The 25973-nt window shown below is 45.7% G+C and overlaps 1 protein-coding gene across 1 annotated transcript in view; it reads left to right on the forward strand.

The window, feature by feature from the left end:
• The window catches only part of LOC139547670 (calpain-9-like), a 38878-nt gene extending 14371 nt beyond the window's left edge, over positions 1-24507 (forward strand). The window contains exons 7-22 of the mRNA XM_071356653.1: positions 4014-4093; positions 4352-4429; positions 4533-4717; positions 5339-5565; positions 5670-5681; positions 5854-5933; positions 6238-6360; positions 6444-6480; positions 6613-6687; positions 6781-6826; positions 7568-7629; positions 19853-19921; positions 21365-21443; positions 23423-23539; positions 23629-23681; positions 23947-24507. Coding sequence (XP_071212754.1) covers positions 4014-4093; positions 4352-4429; positions 4533-4717; positions 5339-5565; positions 5670-5681; positions 5854-5933; positions 6238-6360; positions 6444-6480; positions 6613-6687; positions 6781-6826; positions 7568-7629; positions 19853-19921; positions 21365-21443; positions 23423-23539; positions 23629-23681; positions 23947-23973 — 1350 coding nt within the window. The 3' untranslated portion in view covers positions 23974-24507. The remainder of the gene's footprint in view (positions 1-4013; positions 4094-4351; positions 4430-4532; positions 4718-5338; positions 5566-5669; positions 5682-5853; positions 5934-6237; positions 6361-6443; positions 6481-6612; positions 6688-6780; positions 6827-7567; positions 7630-19852; positions 19922-21364; positions 21444-23422; positions 23540-23628; positions 23682-23946) is intronic.
• The last annotated feature ends 1466 nt before the right edge of the window (positions 24508-25973 follow it).

Raw genomic sequence — 25973 nt, forward strand, 5'->3', positions numbered from 1 at the left:
AAGCTAAAGTCATCAGAAAAGAATCCACTTTCTCATTTTGGAGAGAACATCTTTGCACTTTGCTCACATAATCGTTTCCGTTTCCAGTAGGACTACATTTTAAGGGGTCATTATTACAGTTGAATTACATGTGTAATTACACTGTAACAAGTATTGTAGTTAATTGTAATTACTGGTGGTAATTGCAGTCTGTAATTACAGAGGTGTAACAACAAATGCTTGTTACAAATGGGCAAGTTTCCACAAAATTCACTAATGTTTCTTCTCAGCTGCATCCAATTCAGTAACAACTGTCACAAGGCTGTAATCTCTTGTGGATAGATGCACTGGATGTCCTTCTGCCTCTTTACAGTTTCTACTCATTTAAATCTCCTCATGTTCCTGTGGTTTTGACTGGGCTACTGGTTCTATCCTGTGTTGGAGCCCGTTCTGCCACGCACATTGTGTTAAGGCGGCGCAGCCTGCCCCGAGACATCCTCCTGCGGGCTTGGGAAAAGTCTCGGATCTCTCCGCCGATCCCGCAGAGTACCAGAACCTCCGGGAGGTATTCAACAAGGCTCGCGCCACATCCCTTCCGCCGCATCGTCCCGACAATTGCGCCATTGATCTCCTCCGGGGCACCACACCGCCTCGGGGGTGGCTTTATTCTCTGTCTGGCCCAGAGACCAAGGCCATGGAGGAGTACATTGAGGACTCTCTGGCTGCAGGGAGCATTCGTCCTTCTGAATCCCCTGCCGACGCAGGGTTCTTCTTTGTGGAAAAAACAGACAAAACCCTGCGTCCGTGTATCAACTACCGGGGCCTCAATGACATCACAGTAAAAATAATGATAGTTTCACCAGTGCCCCCATCCTAATCCATCAGGACCCGTCCCGTCAGTTCGTGGTGGAGGTCGATGCTTTGGACGTTGGAGTGGAGGCCGTTCTATCCCAACGTTCTGCCCAGGACCAAAAGTTGTATCCCTGCGCTTTCCTGTCCCATCGCCTTAATTCCGCTGAGAGGAACTATGACGTTGGTAGTTGGGAACTTCTTGCGGTCAAGGTGGCCCTTGAGGAGTGGGGGCACTGGCTTGAAGGGGCAGAACACCCATTCTTAGTGTGGACCGACCATAAGAATCTAGAATATCTTCATACCGCCAAACGCCTCAACTCAAGGCAGGCTCGTTGTGCTCTGTTATTTACTCGGTTCAATTTTACCAAAGTTTTCCAAAGCCGCACATTTCATTCCCCTTCCCAAGTTGCCCTCAGCCAAGGAGACGGCCCAGCTTATGGGACAGCACGTCTTCCGGATCCATGGACCTCCGGTCGACATGGTCTCCGATCGTGGTCCTCAGTTCTCGTCCAGGTTCTGGAAGGCATTCTGCACCCTGATTGGGTCATTGGACAGCCTGTCCTCTGGTTTCATCCCTAATCTAATGGCCAGTCGGAGCAAGCCAATCAGGACCTGGAGACGACTCTTCGTTGCCTCGTCTCCGCCAACCCCACCACCTGGAGCCAGCAACTTGTGTGGGTGGAGTACGCCTGCAACACCCTTCCCTGCTCGGCCACTGGTCTCTTGCCCTTCGAGGGTTCCTTGGGTTACCAGTCTCCGCTCTTCCCTGAGCAAGAAGACGTCAGCTTACCCTCGGCCCAGATGTTCGTACCCGGAAGAGAGCCCGGCCCGCTCTTCTTAAGACCACCTCCAGGTATCCGCACCACCGGACCCCCGCTATCGTCTCCGGCAGAGGGTATGGCTCTCCACTCGGGATCTGCCCCTCAGGGTGGAGTCCCGTAAACATTCCCCCCACTTTATCGGCGCTTTCCCCATCTCTAAAATCCTTAGCCCCACTGCTGTTCATCTTCTGTTGCCCAGCACCCTCCGTCTACATCCCACTTTTCATGTGTCTAAGATTAAACCTCTGTCTCACAGCCCTTTGTCTCCTGTTTTACAAAAACAGATCAAATATAGGTGAACCTCATTGACTACCATACGGGTGTCATCCAAGATCATAATAAAGATATTACTTATAATGTGTATGTTGCCATTATGACAAGATTAACCTCCTTGCCATCCAAGTTGGAGAATAAACCCACTAGTACACCACAGAGTGTAATGTAATTACTAGGTGTTACACTTCATTTTAACGAGCTAAATCCTGTGTATCTTGAGGATAATGTACTTGTAATGAATGTGTACTTGTGAAGTACATTACCTATCCTAACAGCCTGGCTTTCATTTGAAAACTTCTGGAAGCGACATCCAAGTGAGAGGATAAACACAGAGTGCATGTAATATCTGCCTCAGTACAATGTAATTACTAGCTGTTACATTTAATTTGAACTATCTAAATCCTGTGTATCTTGAGGTGTACTTACTTGTAATTATTGTGTGCCTACATAGTACGTTACCTACATAAAAAGTTACCTATGAGCAATTGCCATATACTTACTTAGCACTCATTACCAAGTGAAAACAAACAAAAGATGAGCTTCTACTTTAGTTAACTTTATTGCAACGTGTAAAAATACCTTACATTTCTTACAAAATAATAAGGATTTCTATTGTTGTATTAATAATTTCATTCAAATAAACAAAGGTATAGACCTACTCAATAACATAAAATAACTATTTTAATAGTGATGACTCAAATGTGTATGGTGAGTAGCCGAGTTAGCTCGCTAGCTATTTCAGAGAAAAAACGATGGTATTTTTCTCGTCTTTTTAACATTAACAATGGAAATCGACAACATCTGTCTTCATCTGTTTGTTTCTTGTAAGCATTTTCCGATCCTGGAGTACGAGACCTTGTGGGCCAAACCCGCCGGCCAAACCCTCCCCTAACCCAGACGACGCTGGGCCAATTGTGCGCTGCCCCATGGGTCTCCCGGTCTAGGCCGGCTGCGACAGAGCCTGGACTCAAACCCAGAATCTCTAATGGCACAGCTAGCACTGCGATGCAGTGCCTTAGACCACTGCGCCACTCGGGAGGCCCTCTGGGAAATTCATTTCAGCCAAGATTGGATTGGAATTTTAGTGCGTCTGTGTTTACATCATCGTGTGTGCGAGACGAGTAGGCCTTTGCTCAAGGAGAGCGAGACAGTCAGACATTGCAGGCCTACCACTGTTGTGTCATCGGCAAACTTGATGATGCTGTTGGAGTCGTGTTTGGCCATGCAGTCATGAGTGAACAGGGAGTACAGGAGGGAACTGAGCACGCTCCCCTGAGGGGCACCCGTGTTGAGGATCAGCGTGGAGGATGTGTTGTTCCCTACCCTTACCACCTGGGGGCGGCCCGTCAAGAAGTCCAGGATCCAGTTGCAGAGGGAGGTGTTTAGTCCCAGGGTCCTTACCTTAGTGATGAGCTTTATGGGCACTATGGTGTTGACCGCTGAGCTGTAGTCAATGAACAGCATTCTCACATAAGTGTTCCTTTTGTCCAGATGGGAAAGGGCAGTATTGAGTGCAATAGAGATTGCATCATCTGTGGATCTGTTGAGGCGGAATGCAAATTGGAGTGAAGGTAAATCTTAACGCTACAGCATACAATGACATTCCAGACTATTCTGTGCTTCCAACTTTGTGGCAACAGTTTGGGGAAGGCCCTTTCCAGTGTCAGCATGACAATGCCCCCGTGCACAAACCGACGTCCATACATAAATGTTTTGTCGAGATCGGTGTGAAAGAACTTGGCTTGCACAGAGCCCTGACCTCAACGACATCGAACACCTTTGGGATGAATTGGAACGCCGAACTGCGAGAGAGTGGGGGAAATGGTGGACCAACTCCATATGAATGCCCATGATTTTGGAATGAGATGTTCGACGTGCAGGTGTCCACATACTCTTGGGCATGTAGTGCAGGAACAAACGTTCTCTGTGATTACAGACTGCAATTACCACCAGTTACATACTGTTAGTACAGGATGTAACTATGAATTATCACAATGAATTGCAATACTTGTTATAGTGTTACTACACTGTAATAAGGACCCCTTAAAATGAAGCGTTACCATTGTGTGTGTGGTTCAGGTGAAGAAGCCGGATGGTGAGGCCTTGTTGCTACGGCTGAGGAATCCCTGGGGCTTTGTGGAGTACTCTGGACCCTGGAGTGACAAGTAAGGAAGAGTATGTGTGCACGTACGAGGTATGTGCGTGCACATGTTTCATTTTGATAGAAATAGACTTTGATGTTGGAACGTTTCGAAAGGTCCATAAAACGTCGCTATATGCCTTCCTTGGCACTCACAAAAATGTTTTTTTTTTTTTTTTACGATTGAACTCGTGATGCTCAGACCATTGCGCCACCGCAGTTCACAATGCTCTAGCAAGCTGTGAGAATACTTGATGGTTAATTGCGAGTTCTTTTTTATTAGGAGTAAAGACTGGGATGATGTGGATGCTGCTGAAAAGAAAAGGATTGAGCTGAAAAAGAGTGAGGATGGAGAGTTCTGGTAGGTTCTGGCATTACAAACAGACGTAGACACAAACATACCTACAAAAATAACACACACACACACACACACACTGACAGTCTGTATCCTCTCTGTGTGTCAGGATAAATGTGGAGGACTTCAACAGGCTGTTTGACACAGTGGAGCTGTGTAGCATGAACCCTGAACCCATTGTGGACGAGGACACACCCGACTTACCTGCTGCCCCCACCTCTGCATGGACCCTCAGCTCCCACAAAGGCTCCTGGGTATCGGGCTCCACTGCAGGGGGCAGTCGTAGTTACCGTCGTGAGTGTGTTTCAAGATTCAAGTTTCATGAGTGCGGGATACACATGGTATACATCGTCCAATGAAATGCTTACTTGCAGGTTCCTTCTCGACAATACAACAACAATAATCAATATTAAAATACAAGAATACGAACATAAATGGCTCTGTGGAATAGAATAATCATTTTAGCATAAGTATAATATAGGAAGGAACAATTTATAGTCCAATATTTACATGTGTATTGGGGAAGGGAGGAATGCGGGGAAGTGGATAAACTGAGCAGTATAATAAGAGTCTGGTAGCAACAGTTGTGATTTGTGTGTAGCATGAATGTGTGTTTTGTGTTTGTGTGGGTGAGTGCATGTGTGCTAAGGTTCGGGAGAATCAGAGCAGGTAGTCAGTCCAGTTCAAGTGTTGATGGCTTGTAGATAGAAACTGTCTCTGAGCCTGTTGGTATCAGACCTCATGCTCCGATACCGTCTACCAGACGGTCAGGGAGAACAGCTCGTTCCAATGGCAGAATGTTTGAAATTTCATCCACTCATTTACTCCTCTCCTTTTCATCAAACCTGTCTCTACCCCCGTTATCTAACTATCCCTTTGTCTCTCTCTCTCTCTCTCTTTCTCTCTCTCTCGTAGGATCCTTCTGGAAGAATCCCCAGTTCCAGCTTGTCCTTGCCGAGCAGGACAAGGAAGAAGAAGATGATGAAGATGAGGATGAAGAGATGACCCCGGAGGAGAAGATGGTGGCAGAGAAGCAGAAGAAGAAAGCAAAGCAGTGCACCGTGCTGGTGGAACTACTGCAGAAAGACCGGAGAAAGAGGAAAAAAATTTACTTTCTCCACATCGCCTTCCACATCTACAGGGTGAGAGAGAGAGAGAGACAGAGAGAATGTGTTGTCCCTGTGTGTGCTGTGAATGTGAATGTTCTACATTTTCAGTTAATCTGATGTATTTCCTGTCTCTGCAGGTTCCTCCAGAGGTGAGTATTTTATTGTAAAGTATTTGAAAAACACAACTATTTACTTTAGTTAGACTACACTTTTAAAATCGACCAACCATGGTCGCTGCTCCTTCTCTCTCCACCATCTCCTTTACTCCATATTTTCCATCTCTGCCTTTTTCCTCTCTCCTCTACCCTCCCACTCTCGTAGCTCCGGGGCCTGTGTTTGGACCAGAGTTTCTTCTCTAACCAGCATCCTGTGGGGCGCTCTGGGAAGTACCAGCCCCTCAGGTACTTCAGTAGCCAGTCTTTGCTGCAAATATGTCACATTTTTATGAAAACAGTCAATACATTTATTATTAGATTTTCTTTGGAGCCTTTATTTAGGCAGAGGAGTCCCATTGAGACCAATGTCTCTTTTTCAAGAGAGCCCTGCATAACAAGACCAAGCAATTACACAGATACTACAATCAAGGCAGGGGTATAGGAAACACACAAAGAAAAATACAAAAAACACAATCATAAAAGGACCTCCAAATATACTACCATTCATTTTTTCCCCCATAGAGGTTGTCTTCTTCTTTTGTCACCGTAGGGCTGTGTGGAGGAAGGTGAGGCTGGACCCGGGAAACTACGTGATCCTGGCCTCCACCTACATGCCCAACGTGCCTGCAGAATTCTTCCTCCGCGTCTACTCCAAGACTGGCAACAATCTGGGGTACGGAGAGGAGGGTGGGGGGGAGGATGATGCTGATGAAGATAATTAGTAACAGACTGATGGTGCTCCTCCTTGTATTCCAGGACCCAAGACTTCACCTGCTCCACTGGCTTCCTCATGGTAAGTTAAACCTTACTGAAGCCTACTTCTACTGCAGTCCTGCTCTCCAGTTCACCAAGCCAACTCTGTGTGTGTGTGTGTGTGTGTGTGTGTGTGTGTGTGTGTGTGCGTGTGCGTGTGTGTCCTTCACAGGTAATGTCAATGCCACCAGTCTTGCCAGAGGATCGCAAGAGAGTACAGAAGACCTTTGATGAGGTGGCGGGGCCGGTAGGAATTCTCTCATCTCTAAATCTAACTCAATCATAGAAGATAAATGTCTCCCTTAGACAGTCTTAACCTCCTGTTCTCTCTCCCTGGCAGGATGACAAGCTGAATGCTAAGGAGTTCATGAAGCTGGTTAACTCAGGTTAGATCATTAATGAACCCATAAGAGTCTAAGCCCTGTCTAATCCGGAGGGGGGTTTAAGACCCCTTGAAGAATCCCAAAAATATATTAAAAAAGAAAAAAAAGACAATTATTTTTGGCCTTACTTCTATTGTTCAATACAAACACGTTGAATAACAGATTCACGACATGAAACAACAGCTAAACGATGAATCTTGTGTGGCCTGTGGGCGTCCTAGAGCACAACAACCACCATGTATGTGTTCGTGAGAGTCATATTATTGTAGAGCCCAACTTCAGACGAGCCCCAAGACGCTTGTAGGGGTCAAAGAGCAAACCGTTCGGACGCTACAGAAGATTTTTTGGAGAAGACCGATTTTTTGGGGGATGTCTCATGGTCTGACAAACACTGCTCTAGCTCTGTCACCTTTTTCCTCAGATGCGGAAGGGCGACGTAGGCGAATGTGGTGGATTGAGACGCATCCAATGCAAAAACATTTATCTCTGGCTTAAACTGACAGATTTCTATGGGGATTTTTTATTATTATGCTAATTCGATTTCCGCGGACATCAACCTTAGGGGGTTTAATGAACTCAGGTTGTCATTATAAGGTGATATGTTAATTTAGTCAAACCATGTTGCAGACACAGACACATTTTATGGGGGAAACAGAGATTACTTTTCTAGGCAAAACCTCATAGCTAGTATACCATTACAATCCTCTGCTTCGTAAACTACTCTCTTCTCTCCCTCTCTCTCAGTTCTGGAGAAAGACTACCAGCTGCCACTGGAGACATGCAGACAGCTCATCTTTGGAGAGGATGTATCCTTTTATTTGGCCAGTTGTCACAACCTTTCCCCTTACATCTCACAGGCTTTGTTTTTCTTGCCAGGAACCGTATCCACAAAGCATGTCAGAGTAGATCTGCTGATCTAGGATCCGTCCATATAATCTTATTGATTATGATCTAAAAGGCTAAACTGATCCTAGATCATCGAGGCTGGATGTTAGCTCATTAGCATATTGGCCACATCGAATGGGTGTCACCTCTGTTATATCTAGCTTACAGTGCCTTGCAAAAGTATTCATCCCCTTGGCGTTTTTCCTATTTTGTTGCATTACAACCTGTAATTTAAATAGATTTTTATTTGGATTTCATGTAATGGACATACACAAAATAGTCCAAATTGGTAAAGTGAAATGAAAAAAAAAACTTAAAATTAAAAACAGAAAAGTGGTGTGTGCGTATGTATTCACCCCCTTTGCTATGAAGCCCCTAAATAAGATCTGGTGCAACCAATTACCTTCAGAAGTCACATAATTAGTTAAATAAAGTCCACCTGTGTGCAATCTAAGTGTCACATGATCTGTCAGATGATCTCAGTATATATACACCTGATCTGAAATGCCCCAGAGTCTGCAACACCACTAAGCAAGGGGCACCACCAAGCAAGCGGCACCATGAAGACCAAGGAGCTCTCCAAACAGGTTAGGGACAAAGTTGTGGAGAAGTACAGATCAGGGTTGGGTTATAAAAAAATATCCGAAACTTTGAACATCCCACGGAACACCATTAAATCCATGATTAAAAAATGGAAAGAATATAGCACCACAACAAACCTGCCAAGATAGGGCCGCCCACCAAAACTCAGGGAGCAGGCAAGGAGGGCATTAATCAGAGAGGCAACAAAGAGACCAAAGATAACCCTGAAGGAGCTCCACAGCTCCACAGCGGAGATTGGAGTATCTGTCCATAGGACCACTTTAAGCCATACACTCCACAGAGCTGGTTTTTACAGAAGAGTGACCAGAAAAAAAGCCATTGCTTAAAAAAAAAAATGGTGTTTGCCAAAAGGCATGTGGGAGACTTCCCAAACATATGGAAGAAGGTACTCTGGTCAGATGAGGCTAAAATGGAGCTTTTTGGCCATCAAGGAAAACGCTATGTCTGGCGCAAACTCAACACCTCTCATCAACCCGAGAGTACCATCCCCACAGTGAAGCATGGTGGTGGCAGCATCATGCTGTGGGGATGTTTTTCATCAGCAGGGATGAGGAAACTGGTCAGAATTGAAGGAATGATGGATGGTGTTAAGTACAGGGAAATTCTTGAGGGAAACCTGTTTGTCTTCCAGAGATTTCAAATCAAATCAATCAAATCAAATCAAATTTTATTAGTCACATACACATGGTTAGCAGATGTTAATGCGAGTGTAGCGAAATGCTTGTGCTTCTAGTTCCGACAATGCAGTAATAACCAACAGTAATCTAACCTAACAATTCCACACTACTACCTTACACACACACACAAGTGTAAAGGGATAAAGAATATGTACATAAAGATATATGAATGAGTGGTGGTACAGAACGGCATGGCAGATGCAGTAGATGGTATAGAGTACGGTATATACATATGAGATGAGTACTGTAGGGTATGTAAACATAAAGTGGCATAGTTTAAAGTGGCTAGTGGTACATGTATTGCATAAAGATGGCAAGATGCAGTAGATGATATAGAGTACAGTATATATACATATGAGATGGGTAATGTAGGGTATGTAAACATTGTATTAAGTGGCATTGCTTAAAGTGGCTAGTGGTAAATTTTTACATAATTTCCATCAATTCCCATTTTTAAAGTGGCTGGAGTTGGGTCAGTATGTTGGCAGCGGCCGCTAAATGTTAGTGGTGGCTGTTTAACAGTCTGATGGCCTTGAGATAGAAGCTGTTTTTCAGTCTCTCGGTCCCTGCTTTGATGCACCTGTACTGACCTCGCCTTCTGGATGATAGCGGGGTGAACAGGCAGTGGCTTGGGTGGTTGTTGTCCTTGATGATCTTTATGGCCTTCCTGTGACATCGGGTGGTGTAGGTGTCCTGGAGGGCAGGTAGTTTGCCCCTGGTGATGCGTTCTGCAGACCTCACTACCCTCTGGAGAGCCTTACGGTTGTGGGCGGAGCAGTTGCCGTACCAGGCGGTGATACAGCCCGACAGGATGCTCTCGATTGTGCATCTGTAGAAGTTTGTGAGTGCTTTTGGTGACAAGCCGAATTTCTTCAGCCTCCTGAGGTTGAAGAGGCGCTGCTGCGCCTTCTTCACAACGCTGTCTGTGTGGGTGGACCAGTTCAGTTTGTCCGTGATGTGTACACCGAGGAACTTAAAACTTTCCACCTTCTCCACTACTGACCCGTCGATGTGGATAGGGGGGTGCTCCCTCTGCTGTTTCCTGAAGTCCACAATCATCTCCTTTGTTTTGTTGACGTTGAGTATGAGGTTATTTTCCTGACACCACACTCCGAGGGCCCTCACCTCCTCCCTGTAGGCCGTCTCGTCGTTGTTGGTGATCAAGCCTACCACTGTAGTGTCATCCGCAAACTTGATGATTGAGTTGGAGGCGTGCATGGCCACGCAGTCGTGGGTGAACAGGGAGTACAGGAGAGGGCTCAGAACGCACCCTTGTGGGGCCCCAGTGTTGAGGATCAGCGGGGTGGAGATGTTGTTACCTACCCTCACCACCTGGGGGCGGCCCGTCAGGAAGTCCAGGACCCAGTTGCACAGGGCGGGGTCGAGACCCAGGGTCTCGAGCTTGATGACGAGTTTGGAGGGTACTATGGTGTTAAATGCTGAGCTGTAATCGATGAACAGCATTCTCACATGGGTATTCCCCTTGTCCAGATGGGTTAGGGCAGTGTGCAGTGTGGTTGCGATTGCGTCGTCTGTGGACCTATTGGGTCGGTAAGCAAATTGGAGTGGGTCTAGGGTGTCCGGTAGGGTGGAGGTGATATGGTCCTTGACTAGTCTCTCAAAGCACTTCATGATGACGGAAGTGAGTGCTACGGGGCGGTAGTCGTTTAGCTCAGTTACCTTAGCTTTCTTGGGAACAGGAACAATGGTGGCCCTCTTGAAGCATGTGGGAACAGCAGACTGGGATAAGGATTGATTGAATATGTCCGTAAACACACCAGCCAGCTGGTCTGCGCATGCTCTGAGGACGCGGCTGGGAATGCCGTCTGGGCCTGCAGCCTTGCGAGGGTTAACACGTTTAAATGTTTTACTCACCTCGGCTGCAGTGAAGGAGAGCCCGCAGGTTTTGGTAGGGGGCCGTGTCAGTGGCACTGTATTGTCCTCAAAGCGGGCAAAAAAGTTGTTTAGCCTGTCTGGGAGCAAGACATCCTGGTCCTCGACGGGGCTGGTTTTCTTTTTGTAGTCCGTGATTGACTGTAGACCCTGCCACATACCTCTTGTGTCTGAGCTGTTGAATTTCGACTCGATTTTGTCTCTGTACTGAGACTTAGCCTGTTTGATTGCCTTGCGGAGAGAATAGCTACACTGTTTGTATTCGGTCATGCTTCCGGTCACCTTGCCCTGGTTAAAAGCAGTGGTTCGCGCTTTCAGTTTCACGCGAATGCTGCCGTCAATCCACGGTTTCTGGTTTGGGAATGTTTTTATCGTTGCTGTGGGTACGACATCGTCAATGCACTTCCTAATGAACTCGCTCACCGAATCAGCATATTCGTCAATATTGTTGTTGGACGCGATGCGGAACATATTCCAATCCGCGTGATCGAAGCAGTCTTGAAGCGTGGATTCAGATTGGTCGGACCAGCGTTGAACAGACCTGAGCGCGGGAGCTTGTTGTTTGAGTTTTTGTTTGTAGGCTGGAATCAACAAAATGGAGTCGTGGTCAGCTTTTCCGAAAGGGGGGCGGGGGAGGGCCTTATAAGCGTCGCGGAAATTAGTATAACAATGGTCTAGTGTTTTTCCAGCCCTGGTAGCACAATCGATATGCTGATAGAATTTAGGGAGTTTTGTTTTTAGATTAGCCTTGTTAAAATCCCCAGCTACGATGAATGCAGCCTCAGGGTGTGTGGTTTCCAGTTTACAAAGAGTCAGATAAAGTTCGTTCAGGGCCATCGATGTGTCTGCTTGGGGGGGAATGTATACGGCTGTGATTATGATTGACGAGAATTCCCTTGGTAGATAATGCGGTCGACATTTGATTGTGAGGAGTTCTAGATCAGGTGAACAGAACGACTTGAGTTCTTGTGTGTTGTTATGATGATCACACCACTTCTCGTTAATCATAAGGCATACCCCCCCGCCCCTCTTCTTACCGGAAAGATGTTTGTTTCTGTCGGCGCGATGCATGAAGAAACCAGCTGGCTGCACCGACTCCGTTAGCGTCCCTTGAGTTAGCCATGTTTCCGTGAAGCAGAGCACGTTGCAATCCCTGATGTCTCTCTGGAATGCTACCCGTGCTCGGATTTCATCAACCTTATTGTCAAGAGACTGGACATTGGCGAGTAGATTTGAGACCGGGACGGAGGTTCACCTTCCAGCAGGACAATGACCCTAAGCATACTGCTAAAGCAACACTCGAGTGGTTTAAGGGGAAACATTGAAATGTCTTGGAATGGTCTAGTCAAAGCCCAGGCCTCAATCCAATTGAGAATCTATGGTATGACTTAAAGATTGCTGTACACCAGCGGAACCCATCCAACTTGAAGGAGCAGGAGCAGTTTTTCCTTGAAGAATGGGCAAAAATCCCAGTGGCTAGATGTGCCAAGCTTATAGAGACATACCCCAAGAGACTTGCAGCTGCAAAAGGTGGCTCTACGAAGTATTGACTTTGGGGGGGGGGGGGGGGTGAATAGTTATGTACGCTCAAGTTCAGTTTTTTTTGTCTTGTTTGTTTCACAAAAAAAAATATTTTGCTTCTTGTAATATTTGTGTTGTGGAGAAATGACCAGGCAGGAGACGGAGTACAGTTAGTTTTCGTTTAGTCAAAACCTCTCGTGCTCTACAGTTCTCCCGGGCACACTAGTGCGCATGTGCATTTCCTATTAGGTGTAGTAACGTACACTGTCGTAATACATCACTGCTTAGTAACAGCATAGTAACTAATATAAACAGATGTAGATCCCAGATACTACACTCCTCCCCCATAGTGTTTAACTCCCAGAGAACAAGGTAAATATGTTAGGGAACTACTAATGCAATATCTGAACAATGCATTCTTAACATTTTTCAACTACTGGGTTGAAGCAGACTTTTCAGAGCCCAGCACAAATCCAGGGGATTATTCTGCCCCGAAGATGGAGTTTGTGTCCTAATAACTAACCCAGGTAATGTCCTTTTTCTTTCCTTTTATCTAGGACATATTAAAGTGTTTGTTTGTTTTACTGTCTGTTACCTCAAACAGCTCAACTCACAGGTCAAGCTTTGAGGTGCCTTTCGCTGTCGAATAGGATATCTCCGCTCCTCCTGGGCTTCCGGTGGTGGGCCAGGTTCGGGTGGAAGGTCAGGCTCTGTCTCTCCCGTACGTCCACAGTCAGGAGAATAGTCCTGGGGGTCGTTATTGTTCTCTCGGCGTGTCTCTGCTGGGGCGTTGGACCGTAGCAGATGATCCACATGAACGTTGACCTGGCGATGACCAATTTGGACTTGGTAAGTCAAAGGTCCTTTGCGTTGCAAGATCACACCTGAATTCCACAGGCTCTTGGGGTGTCTGAAATCACGTACCATCACCCTCTCTCCCTCTTTGAATTCTCTGACAGTCTTTGAGTGTCTGTCATGAGCTTTCTTCTGCTGTAGCTGGTGCTTTGCCACAGTGCTTGACAAGTCTGGTTTCAACAATGTCAGGCGGGTACGTGGTTGGCGTCTCAGAAACAGTTCAGCCGGTGTACATTCCGTTACTGTGTGTGGTGTGTTACGGTAAGTAAACAGGAACCGGGGAAGCCTTAGGTGGGTGGGCACAGACTGAACCTTGAGTCTAGTCCAGGCCTTCTTAAAGGTTTGCACGGCTCTTTCCGCTGCTCCGTTTGATGCCGGATGGTAAGGGGGTGACAGGATGTGCCTTACTCCATTGTTCTTGAGAAACATTTCAAAATCGTTTGACGTGAAAGGAGGGCCATTGTCCGATACGAGCTCCTTGACTAGTCCAAAGGATGCGAACAGGTGTCTGAGAAGATTGATGGTCTTCTCAGCTGTGGTCAGTTGAGTAGGGAACACTTCCATCCACTTGGAATGGACATCGACGACAACAAGGAAATGTTGCTTGTCAATCTCGGCGTAATCCACATGGATGCGTTCCCAAGGTGTCGCAGCCCAGGACCATGGATGAAGAGGTGCAGCAGCAGGCTTGTTGCGAACAGCTTCACAAGGTGAGCAGTGGCCTACATGCTGTTGAATGTCCTGATCCAGTCCAGGCCACCACAGATAACTGCGAGCGAGTGCTTTCATTCGAGTGATCCCTGGATGTCCCTCATGCAGGTCAGATAGCAGTCTCCTCTGGAATTTTTGAGGTACCACCACCCTTGATCCCCACAGAACACATCCTTGATCAGTGGACAACTGGTCTTTCTTGTCGATGAATGGACGAAGTTTATCGTCATTTACGAAGTTTGGCCAACCTCCTAATGTTAAGTCCAAGACTTTGGAAAGCACTGGATCTTTCCTTGTTTCCTCTGCTATGTCTGAAGCAGATATGGGCAGTTCGTCAATGAGAGAGATCTGGAAGACTGCTCTATCATCTTCACTGTCGGAGTCACTATTGCATGGTAGTCTTGATAGTGCATCTGCATTTGCGTGATCACTGGATCGTCTGTACTCAATCTCGTAGTCGTAGGCTAACAATATCAGAGCCCAACGTTGCATTCGAAGTGCAGCAAGGGTTGGTATAGCTGATTTTGGTCCAAGGATGGCCAACAGAGGCTTGTGATCTGTCAGCAGTTGGAACTTCCTTCCGTACAGGTATTTGTGAAACTTCTTCACTCCGAATATTATGCTCAGGGCTTCCTTCTCAATTTGAGCATAATTTTTCTCACTTGGTGACAGAGTCCGTGATGCAAATGCAATAGGGTGTTCTTCACCTGACGATAGAACATGTGAGATGACGGCTCCTACTCCGTATGGAGATGCATCACACGCGAGTCTCAGCTTCATCTCTGTGTTGTAGTGGGCAAGCCACTTGCTCTTTAGCAGACGCTGTTTGCAAGTCTTGAATGCTTCTTCGCATTGTGGGGACCAATTCCACTTTGTATCGGCCTGCAGCAGTTGGTGAAGCGGATGCAACAATGTGGACAAGTTTGCCACAAACTTTCCGTAATAGTTCAGGAGCAAGGTGCTCTCCAATGGTTGGTGCTGACACGAGGATGTCGTCCATGAAGCACACAACGTTGTCTATACCGTCCAAGATCTGATCCATTGTGTGTTGGAATATCGCTGGAGCTGTCGAGATTCCGTAGGCCAAGCGATTGAATCTGAATAGCCCCTTGTGTGTATTGATGGTCAGATACTGTTCTGACTCCGGATCCAGCTTCAGTTGCTGATAAGCGAATGCCAGGTCCAGCTTACTGAAAACCTTCCCACCAGCTAGAGTGGCAAACAGATCTTCAGCGTTTGGTAGTGGATATTCCTCTGGTAGTATGCAGCGATTTACTGTGACCTTGTAGTCACCGCACATTCTGACGGTCTTGTCTTTCTTTGGGACTACAACAATCGGAGCGGCCCAGTCGCTCCTCGCTACTTTCGTGATTATGTTATTCTTCTGTAGGCGGTCCAGTTCCTTCTCTACTGCTTCCTTAAGAGCATAGGGAACTGGACGTGGTTGTGAAAGATAGGCTTGGTTCCTTCTTGCACTCTGACTTTTGCTGTGAAGTCTTGTATTTCGCCGTAGCCATCATTGAAAAGTTCTTTGTGCTTCTCCAGCATGTTAGTGAGTGTAGCCTGACTCACTGGTTTGTCCTTTCTCAGACTGAAGATTTCTCCCCAGTTCAACTTGATCTTTTGTAGCCAGTTTCTGCCTAGCAAGGCTGATTTTTCTCCTTTAACAATGACAAGCGGTAGCGTCCACTCCTTCCCCTCATACCGGACTGGTACCTGGATCTGCCCTAACACAGGAATAGTGTCACCAGTGTATGAAGAAAGGCGGATGGACGCTGGCTGAAGAGGGCACTCTTTCAGTTTTTCTTTGTAGAGTCTCTCTGGAACCAGAGATACAGACGCTCCGGTGTCCAGCTGCATTTTTACTGGCTTTCCCGCTAACTCCATGTTGAGATAGATTCCATCTTTTTGTTGTTGAGCTGTGTACACTGTGAACAGTTCCAATACTGTTTCAGTTGTACCTTCCTCTTCTTGTGCTGCGTCTGACACTTTGTGCGCTCTTGCTGTGCGTTTTGAGGCTTTACACACTTTCTGTAAATGTCCAACCTTTCCACAATTGTGGCACTTTACATTTTGGAATCGACATTCACTGTGCTGATGATTATCTCCCCCACATCTGTAGCAACTTGGCTTAGACCTTTGAGATGTGGGCTGCTTTGTTCTTGTGTAACCTTGAGGACAGGACTGAGAAAAGTGTGACTTTTGTGAGCCTTTTTCACCACGTGCATCACTGACCTTATGAACACCTTTCTGACGTTCTGCATATCCCGATAGCTCAATAGTATCCCTGTGGGCAAGCTCGAGTCCAAGTGCGATATCACAGGCTTTCCGAAAGGTCAGGTCCTTCTCTGACAGAAGCCTTCTGTGATATGCTTCACCTGTGAGACCACATACAAACTTGTCTCGAAGAGCATCATCAAGAAATTGTGCAAACTCACATGTACTTGCCAGCCTTTTCAAAGCAAGGATGTAGTCTGCCACGGTTTCCCCTTGACTCTGGTGACGTTGGTAAAATCTGAAACGTTCTGCAATGAGAATTGGCTTAGGCTTGAAATGCCTTGAAAGAGTTTCAGTCAGTTCTGCATAGTTCAACTCCACTGCTTTTATTGGTTCAATGAGACCTTTCAGCAATCCATACTCAGTTGGACCCAAAACACTGAGAAATACGTCTGCTTTCTTTTCATCTTTGATTTCATTTGCAGCCTTCCAACCCTCAAAACGCTCCAAAATCCTCTTTTGTAGCCTCAAACTCTGGTACTCGACCAATGGTTGCCATTTTCACAGTTAATTGTTCAGTTTCCTTATTCCTTGTATTCTTTAATTTTCATCTAATTCTTCACTTCAGAAGTTTCTGCAATTACTCCGTTCACTGCACTCATTTGTAATAATGTACACACCGTGTTACGTTCCTTCTTCCTTTTTTTTTTTTTCCTTCTTGACAATATTTCTCCACCGAGATCGCCTAATTTCAATGGGTTCAATGACAGTTTATTTTATTTTATTTAACCACCAGAGGGCAGTGTCGCTATTCTGGACTCCAATAGTCTTGCTACTTGGCAGCTCCTGAACACTGTATCTGCTAGCAGTGCTTAGCCGTTTTTTACTGGCGAAAGAAAATAAAAAATAACTGACGAATTACATAATTATTTTGAGTTTCATTACTCACGCAACATTCTTCCCTTCAAGCAATGTCCGTTAAAGAAGTTGAATCACCTCGTCGCCACTGTAATATTTGTGTTGTGGAGAAATGACCAGGCAGGAGACGGAGTACAGTTAGTTTTCGTTTAGTCAAAACCTCTCGTGCTCTACAGTTCTCCCGGGCACACTAGTGCGCATGTGCATTTCCTATTAGGTGTAGTAACGTACACTGTCGTAATACATCACTGCTTAGTAACAGCATAGTAACTAATATAAACAGATGTAGATCCCAGATACTACACTTCTTCAAAGTGGTAGGCATATTGTGTAACTCAAATGATACAAACTCCCCAAAAATCCATTTTAATTCCAGGTTGTAAGGCAACAAAATAGGAAAAATGCCAAGGGGGTGAATAGTTTCGCAAGCCACTGTAGCTGTAGAAGAACGCACATCTGCACGGTTTCACATTGTACATCACTCTGACGTTTTAATGACATGTGCTTTGAGTTTGAGAAAGACTGTGATGAAGGGGTTCCTCTTGCTGTTTGCAGCACGGAAGGTTGTTTATGAATCTTTGAGCTTGCTCAGAGAGAGGTTGTTGCAAGCCAACACCTTAAACACAAAAACAAATCTGTTGGAGCACGTTAGCAGTTATTGATACAGATTGCACCTCGCCCGTGAGTTTGCCAGTGAGAATCGGGAGAAGGCGCAAATGAAAATGAAAGTTTGGTACGATAGAAAGGCCCTAAACTGCACTTTCAGTGTGGGTGACTAAGTTCTGTTTTTGTTTCCCATTCTGGGGTCACCATTGCAAGCTTGATTTTCAGGCCATTACATCATTGCCACACTGGAGTGTAGGAAAAAACCCTGTCTGGGTCATGTCAGCATATTATAACCATACTTCACCCGTTACCATCCGGCGGAGAAGTCGGTGCAAACCGGTAGTGATGTTCTGCCTGTTGCCACTGCTGTCACCGTTGACTATAGTCTTCCTAAAGGGCATGAGGAAAGCCCAATATACCCTGTGCCCGTGGGACGGCTGAGTAACTCAGATTCTAGATAACCTTGATGTCTTTTTGGCACACTTGTCTCTGGAGGGAAAAAGTCAACATCGTTGCACTGCTTTTAGAATATCAGGGTTTATTCTCAGATGTGCCAACTCAGACAAATATACTAGAGCATGACATTGACATTGGGGACTCTGCCCCAATCAAACAACATGCCTATCGAGTAAACCCTGAAAAGAGAGAGAAGCTCCACAGTGAGTTGGATTGCGGATGGGTCTCTGCGGTTTTGTTTTCCGATTTTCGGAAACTCAATGCCGTTACTAAGTCGGGACTCCTAACCTTTGCCCAGGGTCGACGATTGTGTGGACCGTGTCGGCGCTGCTAAGTACGTTAGCAAGTTCAATCTGCTGGAGGGATATTGGCAGTTCTCCCTAAACTGAGCGCACCAAAGAGCTGTCTGCTTTTATCACACCTGATGGTTTGTTGTCCTACTTTCATCTCCCGTTTGGGTTACAAAATGCTGGAGCCACGTTTCAAAAGGCTCATGCATATTGTGCTACGCGGTCTGGAGAATGAGCACCCTTTTCGAAGCAATTGGCCTCATCAAAAACAGTACTTGACTAATCGAAAAAAGACGCTCGCTTGGGGACCGGCTCTTTAGCACTTCAAGGTTTATGTATCGGGTCTCTACACCTCTGGTGGTCTATACCGATCGTAACCCTGTGGTTTTGTTGCAAAAGACGAGCTCCGCGAATCATCGACTCCTTCGCCGGAGTCTCATATTGCAGCAGTTTCCTGTTGAAATCAGACAACTTGGTTGCTGATTGTCTTTCAAGGTTGGGCAGTCCATACGTTTTATATTTAGCCAGTGTGTAGCCCTTGCCAACATTTCATTTGACTGCACATTTTGCCGTATTGGAGATTTGTTTTGGTAGAGCTCATTCCAAGGGGATGAGAGTAATAGAAACGCATGTGATTTTACCTCTGTTTCTCAAAATAATATATATATATATACACACACACACACACAGTATATATATAAAAAATATATATTTTTGGTCTTGTATTTAAGTATTGAAACCAAAGCCTGATAGCCAGGCTTTGGTTTTCCCATTTATATTTCAAGGTTGGACGTTAGCACAATGGCCGCACCTAATGGTGTCACCTCATTAATCAGTATGTTTTACACCTGTGCTGGCTTGTCATCTTGTTAGTCAGGTGCTTCACCTGTACTGGCACAAGTGATATTTAAGAGCTGCTGGCCCAGTACTGCACTTGGCTTGAGAGATGTGGAGGGTTAACACCTTTAGTTGGCACGCCCTATTTTTTTTCCAAATTAACCTATCCTTTATCTGATCTTCCCTGTTTTCGTTTTGCTCCACTTTTTGGTTTGCTTCCGGCCTAAGTTTGGTGTGGGGTTTTATTTTATTTGCCTCTTCTTGGGCAAATTTAGTGGGCGCTCATGGTGAGTGTCTTTTACGTCCCAGTTGTTGCTAGTCAACTTTCAGTGGACACCTCCATGAGTGTCTTTCAGCACCCCTCCTAAAACCCCACCTGTCTCGTTTGGATTGTCAGTGACTTTGTTAGTTCCCCCTTCTGTTTGAGCGACAGTTTTGGTTTTCTTTCTGGGACACGGAACAATCGGCACTCATACTCTGATATGCTTTGTGGATACGGGCCCTAGTACTTTTGAGCGCCTCTGTCTGTGTCTGAGAGCGATCCCTAACCCACGTGTCAGACTGGGGGGCGTAGCAGTCTGACCCGAGAGCAGACAGAGCCTCTGCTGGCCTCTCTTCGCAGTCTGCAGGTAGGACTGCATTGCTTGCCATTTAGGTTTAGGTTTTAGGCTGGGTTTCTGTTAAGCACTTTGTGACATCTGCTGATGTTAAAAGGGCTTTATAAATAAATGTGATTGATTGACTGCTTAAGGTACAAGCCCCAAGGTGTTAAGCAATAGGGCTCCGTAACGAGTGATTCCAGAACTGAATTCTCAATCCTCGTAACCATGGCGGTATTACATATTAGCAATAAGGATATTACTGTGCAACGTAGACGTTCTATTTTCTCCCAAGATTGCAAAACCATTCGTATGTTGATGTAGTGCAAATCAGTTTCGAATGGTTCAACCTTTGTGCTGAGAAGTCGTGTTTTTACCGTTAGTTCCGAGTTTGAAAGAGCACCAAAAACGACACTAAACATGAGCCTTAGCATTTCTGCCACCACAGAAACAGATCCTGGCTCAGTTCTAACGCGATCAACAACCACGGAACTACCGCGAGAGTTTGGAGTTATGTTTTGAAGCCAGGGGATGAGTCTGAGTTGTATATTTCACTGTTTTACACATTTGTACATTTTCCGTTAATAAAACGGACAATGTTGACTTTTTATAAAAATAACTGATGTTGCGTGTATTGTTGCTTGTATGCATTGTATGTGTGTACTTACTGTGACTGTCACCCTGATATTGGCTACACAAGACGTGGGAAAACGTCTGGTGTAGTAAAATGCAGTAGTCAGACTCCGGAGTGATGGTTACAGTCTGGGACAAAACACTGGACCATAACAGTGTATGGTAACTTAACTAGCTAACAGAAATTAGAAACACGACACCTCGGCCAATCCCAAATCGACCCTATGCACTTGTGGAGATCTGAGACGACTTGATTGATAAGGTGAATCTTCCACATAGCCTATTGATTGCATCTCTCAAACCTTCTCAGACAAGATATTAGTGACCACACTAACGCTGGAAATACATGTCCTCAAAGATGGAAGGCAGGCGGGAGGTGGCGAGATCAGGTGTGTCAGATCCAGAACAATAACGACAGAGGGGCGTGGCCTGTTGGAGCCCTATAAGGCCAGAGGGGGTTGTGGTATACTGGCGTTCTTACGCACAACGTGAAGCAGAATGCCTGGATACAGCTGTCGTATATTGGCAATATACCACAAACCCCCGAGGCGCCTTATTGCTATTATAAACTGGTTACCAACTTAAATAGACCAGGAAACAATTTTTCTGTCTGATATGCACACTATTGTCTGATATACACACTAGTGATGCGCAGATTTACTCATATCCCACTGGCGGGTTTAGGATCATGAAATATTGTGTGGATGAAGGAAGGGTGGGCGGGTTTAATAAAGAGAAAGGAATTCATAAGAAAAGCGAACTGTACAGCGCATTTCCTGTATTTTCAGGTTAGGCTACAGCTACTCAACCATCCTTCATTGACCTCTCTCTCTCTTTCAGTCCATCTTCTTCAAGTTTGATCAGGACTCTTCGGGGACTATGAGCCCCTTTGAGCTTAGTCTGACCCTCCAGGCTGCTGGTGCGTACACACACAATCTCTGTCTCTGTCTCTGCCTCTTATCCTCACTCCCTAACTCAATCTCTAACTCATTCAGAGTTGTTTTAAACATTTTTCTAACAAGGTGGTGCTGCGGAGTACGGCGGGGGGTGAGAGATATTTGTGTTTTTGAACATCTGTAACTGCCATTTCCTGCAATCTCAAGTGGAACAATACCCTATGGGTGTGATGCCTGTACTTAAACGATAACAAATAAAGTTTTACATAGTGGCGTAGCAAGACCGCAGCGCCACTCATATTCTCTGGGGAGAACCCTGCCATTCACTCACTACCTCAATTTCATATCCTCGTTTACATTTTACACTCCACCCCTGCTGAACAAAAAACAGCATAGACCAGCATATGCTGCTGACTAGTGCTGGGTTTGCTAGTGACCAGCCTTCGTTGTGTTTTGGACATTTTGATGCTGGTATGCTAGTGACCAGTTTATGCTGATGATACTGGTGTTGTCACACCTGCTCCCTCCCTCCGGCGACGTCGGTCTACTAACCACCGGTCCTGGCAACCATCATTGCAGCACACCTGCTCCCTGTCGTTAAGAACACCTGAACTTCAATACCACCCATATTACTCTCCCTTCATACAGCCCTCAGTAAGCCTCAGTCACCAAGCAGTATTGTTTTCTCTCACGTTCAGCAAGCTTCTCGCTGTTTGTATTCTTTCATTATTAAACTCACCTTCTGCACCTGCTTTCTGACTCCCTGTGTGTACGTTACAGAATACTGCCTTATTACTGAGGGCTATCTGAAGGGACCGGTGACGTCGAGTGTTGAAGGGAGCCGGCGTACCAGCATCAAAGTGCTTAATCATTTAAGACAATACATTACATATATCATACATTGAGGGTGTAGTTTTTCCATAACACAGTGGCCACATCAGGCCTGCAGGTCACATTATACTGGCTTTCAAAGTGATGTTTAATTCCTATCAGAATCTAGGCAGACTGGGAATATCCAACAGGATATTCATTCACCCACAATCTGCATTCAGAATGACTGCCAGGGTTAGAAATATGAGTAAATGAGACAAACCATCTAAACTGGAACAACTAACAGATTGGATTGGTTTGACCAATCACATCAGATATTTTTCAGAGCTGATCTGATTGGTCAAAAGACCAATAAGTAAAAAAAAAACAGCCCTATGTTTGAGCCAAATAAAGGCTGGTCCGAACCGGACCAAATCTGAACCAAACATAGACGTCTATGATTGGTTCAGATTTGGTCTGGACCGAACCAAAAATCTACGTCCAAAAAAAGTTGTTGACGATCCGTGCTTAGTGGGATGCTGGTCAGACCAGCTAGATCAGGGGTGTTCAACTCTTACCCTATGAGGTCTGAAGCCTGCTGTTTTTTTAATCTTCCTGATAATTGCACCTACCTGGTGTCCCAGGTCTAAATCTGTCTCGGATTAGGGGGGAACAATGAAAAAACACAGTGGAACTGGCTTCGAGGTCCAGGACTGAGTTTGAGGAAGCTAGACCATGCTGGACAGGCATAGACCAGCTTGGTCACCAGCATACCAGCATGGTGGGATCAGCATGACCAGCTAGAACCAGAGATGGGCAACTCCAGTCGTAGGAGGCCGGAGTGGTGTAACACTTGTTCCCCCATTCCTAGCAAATACAGCTGAATAAACAAATTGCATTCTAAACTGATTAGTGATTAGTTGATTATAGATCATGATTAGTTGATTATTGGAGTCAGGTGTGTTCGCTGGGGCAAAAGTGTGACACCAATCAGACCCAGAGGACTGGAGTTGCCCATCCCTAAGTTAGACCATGCTGGTCAGACCAGAATGACCAGCATCAGAACAGCACGGACCAGCTTGAAATGCATGCTGGTTTATGCTGTTTTTTTTCAGCAGGGACTCCACTCTTGAATGGATAACAACACATCTCTCTCTCTCTCCTCCCCTCTCTTCTTCCTCCTTCCTGCTAGGTGTGCAGTGTGATGGCCAGGTCATACAGCTGCTGTGGGAGAGGTTTGGCTCTGGGGAGCTGCACCTGCCTTTCCATGGCTTTGTGGCCTGTGTCACCAGGCTGCGCAAGCTATTCGGTAATTCAACACACACACACAAACACTTAGGTGTGTTATATTTTGTTGCAGGTTATGATATTGTGTTTGTTTGTGTCCCTTCTCCCCAGCCTTGTTTAAATCAGAGAGCAACCCAGAGATCAAAGGCGTAGAAATCAATGCTGTGAGTCCTCCTTGACCATAAAATCAACCAAAACCCTGGCCCTAACCCTTACTTCATGTCCACATCCTGTTTCAATGCTTTTACCCTAGCCATAACCCTATATCTTGACGGTAACCATGAACCATAACCTGACCCTAACCCGTCCTGTGCCAGACCATATCCTCAAGCCTAACTTATACAGTACCTTGACCCTGACCCCACCTTTAATACAGACTAGACCCTTACTAATGCCCTCTAATCCTGAATAGTTGCTGTTCTTTTACAGTGGCTGCTCCGACTCCTGACCCTGTGAGCGTGCTCTGTAAAGGGGGGTTCTGCGTGGGCACTGCAGGAGCATTCTGTCTGACCAGGACCACATGATAACATCATGCCTCCACCGGCACCCTCGTCCACACACACACAAATATCCCCTGGCCTTTGTCAGCATACGATACCCCGCTGTTATAGGAACTGTCACATTAGCAGTGACAGAATAACAGCTTCAAAGCAGTATGCGATGACTATGTCACACAGCACATTATATTCTACTATTGTCACGCCATGACCATAGAGAGCCTTTTTATTCTCTATTTTGTTTAGGTCGGGGGTTACTAGGGTGGGTAATCTAGGTTGTTTTATTTCTATGTTGGCCTGGTATGGTTCCCAATCAGAGGCAGCTGTTTATCGTTGTCTCTGATTGGGGATCATATTTAGGCAGCCATTTCCCCACTGTGTTTTGTGGGATCTTGTTTATGTGTAGTTGCCTGTGAGCACTCCATAGCTTCACGTATCGTTTGCTTTTTATTGTTTTGTGCGTTTCACGTCAATAAATTATGTGGAACCCATATCACGCTGCGCTTTGGTACGAATGTTCTTACGACGATCGTGAAAACTATAATGTACAGCGCTGTCACTCTCTACTGCCATATTGTGTTATAGTGCTTTACATGAATTTACATGGAGATACACACGCCCCCCCCTCACCAACCTGGCACCTACTACCATACCCCGTTCAAAGGCACTTCAATCTTTTGTCTTGCCCATTCACCCTCTGAATGGCACATATTACACAATCCATGTCTCAATAAACTTAAAGATCCTTCTTTAACCTGTCTCCTCCACCTCATCTACACTCAGTGTATATCAGCTATTTCAGCTAAGTATTTTCAGTAATTCTGTTATATATTTTCAGTAGTATTCATTCTCCCTCTTTCATCGTATGACTTTTTAATAGTGAAAATGTAGTTAAACTGTTGAAAATTATAATTAAAAAATGCAATAATAAAATGTATCCCAAAACAAAAATCTGCTTCGATAATGTAAAATTATTTCTGTGGTTATAAATACAGCCCAGCCTCACATACACGGTGAGTACGGCCTGCCCTGGTGAGGGAGTGAAGGTGATGTCTCAGCTGCGCTGCACGCATCGTCTCTATTCTTATCATACTGACGCCACGTACAGCATCAACACGCACTCGCCGCCTCCTCCGCTACGTTCCCTCGCTCCCTCCCTCCTTTGCTCCCTCCCTCCCTCGCGCTCTTTCTAGTAACTCTGTCTCACAATCTGCCTCCTTCTCCCTCTGTTACCCTGTGTGCTCTCAAAGTCACAAAAACACAAACAAATATGTATGCTCTTGTCCTTTCTCCTGATGCTCCTATAAATAGAAGCTTTGCTCAGACAAAGCTTCCTGTTCATCTTTAGGGGACTACACACAGGTTGCCCATGGCAACAGTCCATCCACCTCAGGACAGAAAGGGGGGATAGTAGACAGATCTCTCTCACACACACACATACATACATACATACATAGGTGAGTTAGTGTGACAGCAGTGGTCTAGCCCAGGCTGGGCCCAGCATACATAATACACATGTACCAGGATGGGGTACTCCTCTCTATGTTTCTCTTTCCACTAAAAAAAACAAATACAAAAAACACACACAACGTAGAGGCTGTATCAGTTCAAGCCAGCAAGAGAATACAGGTATCCGCCACCCCCCGTGAGGTGCTGACTGTGATGCTATGACATAGGCTTGGCGTCTGTTCTTAGAGGTGCTGTTATTTCTGTGCCGTAGTGGCAGGAGAGGCTACAGGAATAGTGCTGGAGTTGTGGTGCAGTGTGGGGGTGTTTTCGGCTGTACAGCCGTGGTGGCTAGGGGGGGGGGGGGGGGGTTGCATACGGAGGCTGCCAAGCTGCTAATTTAGCCCAGGTTCACTCGGTCAGGCATAATGTGATGAGGTTACCCCTATCTCAGTCGTCATAGTGAGGTATTTAAAGATGTGTGTTGGCATGGGACACAGAGTGCATGATTTA

The sequence above is a fragment of the Salvelinus alpinus genome, chromosome 21, assembly GCF_045679555.1.
Source record: "Salvelinus alpinus chromosome 21, SLU_Salpinus.1, whole genome shotgun sequence".
NCBI classification, from domain to species: domain Eukaryota; kingdom Metazoa; phylum Chordata; class Actinopteri; order Salmoniformes; family Salmonidae; genus Salvelinus; species Salvelinus alpinus.